This window comes from Penaeus chinensis, chromosome 7, assembly GCF_019202785.1.
Source record: "Penaeus chinensis breed Huanghai No. 1 chromosome 7, ASM1920278v2, whole genome shotgun sequence".
In the NCBI taxonomy this organism is placed as follows: Eukaryota; Metazoa; Arthropoda; class Malacostraca; order Decapoda; family Penaeidae; genus Penaeus; species Penaeus chinensis.
This window is the reverse complement of record NC_061825.1, coordinates 27,081,034-27,086,033: the sequence shown is the minus strand read 5'-3', so window position 1 is coordinate 27,086,033 and position 5,000 is coordinate 27,081,034. Positions and strand designations below refer to the sequence as shown.

The 5,000-nt window shown below is 35.0% G+C and overlaps 1 protein-coding gene across 1 annotated transcript in view; it reads right to left on the bottom strand.

The window, feature by feature from the left end:
* Positions 1-4,524, bottom strand: part of LOC125026925 (histone H3-like centromeric protein CSE4) — a 6,912-nt gene extending 2,388 nt beyond the window's left edge. Inside the window, exons 1-3 of the mRNA XM_047615529.1 lie at positions 4,120-4,524; positions 2,965-3,045; positions 2,557-2,666 (exon numbers count right to left, since the gene is read on the bottom strand). Of these exons, the coding sequence (XP_047471485.1) occupies positions 2,557-2,666; positions 2,965-3,045; positions 4,120-4,524 (596 nt within the window). The remainder of the gene's footprint in view (positions 1-2,556; positions 2,667-2,964; positions 3,046-4,119) is intronic.
* Positions 4,525-5,000: the final 476 nt, after the last annotated feature.

Here is a 5,000-nt window from a genome sequence, read left to right as displayed (position 1 = left end):
GCCTTATTCGTGGAGAACAACAACTCTCACCCTGTCTTCCATACTGAGGGACCATACTTTATAACAAATAAAACTCAGGTAATTCAAGTTATCACAACTGTTCTTCAGCGATAAATGGTTAAATAGATTGAAAAAAAAAAAAAAAAAAAAAAAAAAAAAAACATTTTCTAGTTACATTAAAAAATTAATTTGCTTGAAAAAAATGACTCACTCCTTGTAAACCTGGTGATAAAAATTGCGATAGATTGGTCAAGTAATGATTGTTTGAAGTAACGAAGCAGCAGGAACCACAACCAAAGCGAGGCTAGACGAAAGAGTTTTTTTTTTTTAGCCTAATCTACCTGAAACTTTCAATGACTCTTATTGCATTTTATTTCCAATTCATGAAAAATGGAAACAGTGAATCAGATGATAAAAACCTTCAAATGCTAAACAATAACTTTCTTAACAAATTTCTGGTTACCTTTCATCATATCACGTTTCCATCTGGATATACCAAGTAACAGAACCAAAATGCGAGAGTAGTGTATACATATGTATGTATATGTGTGCATGTATATATACATATATATATCCAGAAATACATAAGTATCTCTCTCTCTCTCTCTCTGTATGTATATATATGTATATATGTGACATTTATAACATCAGGAAAACTATATGTCAGTAAAAATAATAATTGCTTGCATTAATCAAATGCAAATGTCAGTAGATGTTGTTTGAACGATCATTATGAGCTTTATACTATGAGTCGAATTTCATAACGGAAGCCATTGCAATTTTAATCAACTAACTACAACACAATGTTTAGATTTCTCCATAAAGACTGGAATGATAAAACAAAAAAATACTAAATATCGTTACAATACATATTAAAAAAATATGTTCAAACGAATGTAGTATGCAGTATCTTTCTGTCTACATCTATCTTTATATGTATGTGTATGCATACACAGACATATATATTATATGTCTATGTATATATATATATATATATATATATATATATATATATATACATATATATATATATATATATATATATATATATATATATATATATGCGTGTGTACACAAACACACTCATATAGACACACACACACACACACACACACACACACACACACACACACACACACACACACACACACACACACATTGTATATATACGTATATATATATATCATATATATATGTAAATATCCATATATATGTATATACATATATACATACATATATATGTTTATATAATATAAATACCCATATATATGTATATATACATATATACATACATATATATACATATGTATACATATATATATGTATATATATGTTTGTGTATGTGTGTATGTATAATATATATATATATATATATATATATATATATATATATATATATATATATATATGGGTATGTATGTGTGTGTCTTTGTGTGAGAATGTGCGTTTGTATTTATATATACACACACACACACAAATGTATATATATATATATATATATATATATATATATTTATATATATACATGTATATATATATATATATATATATATATATATATATATATATATATACTCAAATATATACACACGCACACACACACACACACACACACACACACACACACACACACACATATATATATATATATATATATATATATATATGTATATATTTATTTACACATGTATATTTACATATGTATATATATATATTTACACACACACACACATATATAAATATGTATGATTATATATATTTATAATTATGTATAATTATATATATATACATATACGTAGCACATACAGATGTATATGTACACACACACACACACACGTATGCGTGTGTGTGTGTAATACTGTAAATATACTGTAAATAGAAATTATGAAATTATTCTCAGTTTCTGAGAAATGCCGTCAGCAAAATAATGCGATAAACACTGGCGCACAACGCAAATTTCTGCCTTTACTTTATACCTCGACTAACCAACTACTGTAATGTCGCAACGGAGATGACAGACCGACTAACCGATTATGCAGAGATTACTCTCACTTTTCACTCTTATTTCGCTTCGTTTTCTTTTTTTCTTTAGTATTTAACGATCGACCTATTATTTCTTTTCTGCTCGTCGTAATCTTTCGCTCGCCGGTCAAGCCAGAGTCGCTTTCTGGTACGTTTCTCAAACTAGGGGTAATGATGTTGTTCCGGGGGGGAGGGGGGGGGGGTTAATTAGGCACTTTCTATGAATAAGAGTCAGTTGATGAATTAATTTAAATAAATTGATGAATGAGCGAATGGACGAGCAAGTCAATATTTAATAATGCTAATGTTAATGAATGAAAGATAATTAAACAATTCTGACTGTTGATGAAACGCTCGAGGAAGTGGCAAACAGTAGCGAGGTTCGAATTTCTTCCATCGAGCGAAGATTAAACCCTAGCTGAGGATTATCATTAGCAGAATGAAGAGAAATCTTTTGCCAAATTTGTGAATGAATATCCCATGCCCTCACACAGTGTTTTTTTTATGCGGTTACCACCTCCCTCCTTAACTAACTGTTGCGAAGCTGGTTTCTTGAATTTCCTTTGTGTGGAAATCAAAGGCAGGAACAAGATGAAAGACGCTGATACTAATATGCGATTTACACTGTCCTCTACAGATTCTCTCTGATGTTTTATTAAAAGGCATGCAATAATGTGTTTCCCATGCATATTGCAACAATAATGTTTATTTTCTGTTAATTACCGAAGAAACAATGTTTTAATTCCAATTTCTCGTATCAGAAACAATACTTTATTTCTTTATTTTTGTAAAAGCAATGTCTAAATTCTTTATTCCTTAACTAGAATTAATTTCTTACATATGTGAAGCATTAGAATTAAGCTTTCAATATTTATTTTTTTAACTTCGCATAACTGATGAGGAATGGGGTAGGAGATAAAAGGTGATATATCACAACATTACCGAGGGCAATGACAACAAACAGTGTGAGACCCAGTGCTGCTCGGTGATTTTGAAACAGGGATTGCAACTGTCCAGCAGGGACTTTTGTTTTGCGAAGTCATTAAACGGAAATTTAGGTATGTCACTCGGATATACATACACCAATGCTTAGATTACCGAAGAGAAATATCAATCGTTAATGGCAAATTTGTGTTCATTAAATATTATGAGTCCGCCTTATAAACATCGTCAAAGGCTAATAGCAGTCAGAAGGTCTAGTCACATAAAATCATACATTACTCCTTCTCACATTATACATACACTTATATATTCTTCTTCTGTTCATTTCTTATGTGTGTTTTCATTATTATATGTTTGCTAGATTGGATGTTATCTGTTGCTGGCGCTTTAGTCTTTTCCTCTGCAGACTCCGGAGTTTTGTCTTCTGTATTTTTACATTTCTCCCTGATATCTTTTGAACTTTTATTTCTGCTTCATCCAAGGATTCTCAGGAGAGGTATTATGTAATGTTTTGTAGATCATCCCGTACAGCGTATTTTTGTGTTACCTTATACCATGGAGGAATTGATTGAGAAAGGAGTAGTAGTTTTCTTGCATTTTGCTTCCCTTATCATGAAGTCCACAGATCTGCAAAATCGCAAAAAACAAAAAAACTAGGCCCTTCTGTCTGTTGCTGTCTTCCCTTTCATTCAACTGAGTAAAGGGAAATGGTTTGTTTCTGTGGTCTGTCTCTCGTGGACCGCCAGACCTGCATCATGTTTTCGGTTTTATATAAACTTATTATTTTTCATGTAAATATTCAGCTCTGGCGTGGATTTTAGAGCTAGTATTATATAGTATACTTTAAACGTATTGAGGGGCACATCTAAAAGTGCGACAGATAAACGTGCATATATATTGTCATAACATTTTATGGGAACTGGAGATATTTCAAATGATAATTTGATATGTCGGAAATATATATGAAACGGATAACAAGATGAAGACTCTATATACATTTAACAAATCAAAGCTTAACAAGCGAAGATGATCGGCGGACATCAAGGATATATTGTCAACTGAGAGCAGAAGGCGTGGCACCACGGTCCCACGAGGCGGCGCCGACGACACATCCCGCCGCGACCTCCGTCAGCCGAGCCTTAGGTCGCTCTAGGCCCTTTCTCCGCGAATGCGTCTGGCCAGCTGGATGTCCTTGGGCATGATGGTGACCCTCTTGGCGTGGATGGCGCACAGGTTGGTGTCCTCGAACAGGCCCACCAGGTAAGCCTCGGAGGCCTCCTGCAGCGCCCCGATGGCCGCGCTCTGGAACCGCAGGTCCGTCTTGAAGTCCTGCGCGATCTCCCTGACGAGGCGCTGGAAGGGCAGCTTGCGGATGAGCAGCTCCGTGGACTTCTGGTAGCGACGGATCTCCCGAAGGGCCACCGTGCCGGGGCGGTAGCGGTGGGGCTTCTTGACGCCTCCCGACGCAGGGGCGGACTTGCGGGCGGCCTTGGTGGCCAGCTGCTTGCGAGGGGCTTTCCCTCCCGTGGACTTGCGGGCGGTCTGCTTGGTGCGGGCCATAGTCAAGCTCAGGAATGAGTTGAAACGGTAAACGATCCAGATCCAGTCAGATACAAAGAGAGATCGCAACCGTCACCATTTATAAGAGGTCATAACTCTCCCTCGTTCCTCGCACAATTTGCACAGTTAACTGCCCCCCCCCTCGAGACTTGACTCCCCCTTAACTGTCGTCGTCACCCTGTGTAAAATTAACATTACTGTTTTCTAATAATTTGTTATTTAATTTGAGCTGATTAAATCAGATAATAAAAATGCCTTATCATTATTACTGTTACGAAATCATTACTGCCAATGTAATGTGAGCCTTAGAACATTATTATCATTACAGATAGGTCAAAATGTCATTAGTTGATCACTCTTACAATTATGAGATCATAACTTTCATTATACTTCTGTTTTAGTGTGTAATGAAGTAAAATTAAAAACGAAGAGATTGCGTTCGTATTCTAACGTTGTTGTTACTGTATTTGTTTGTT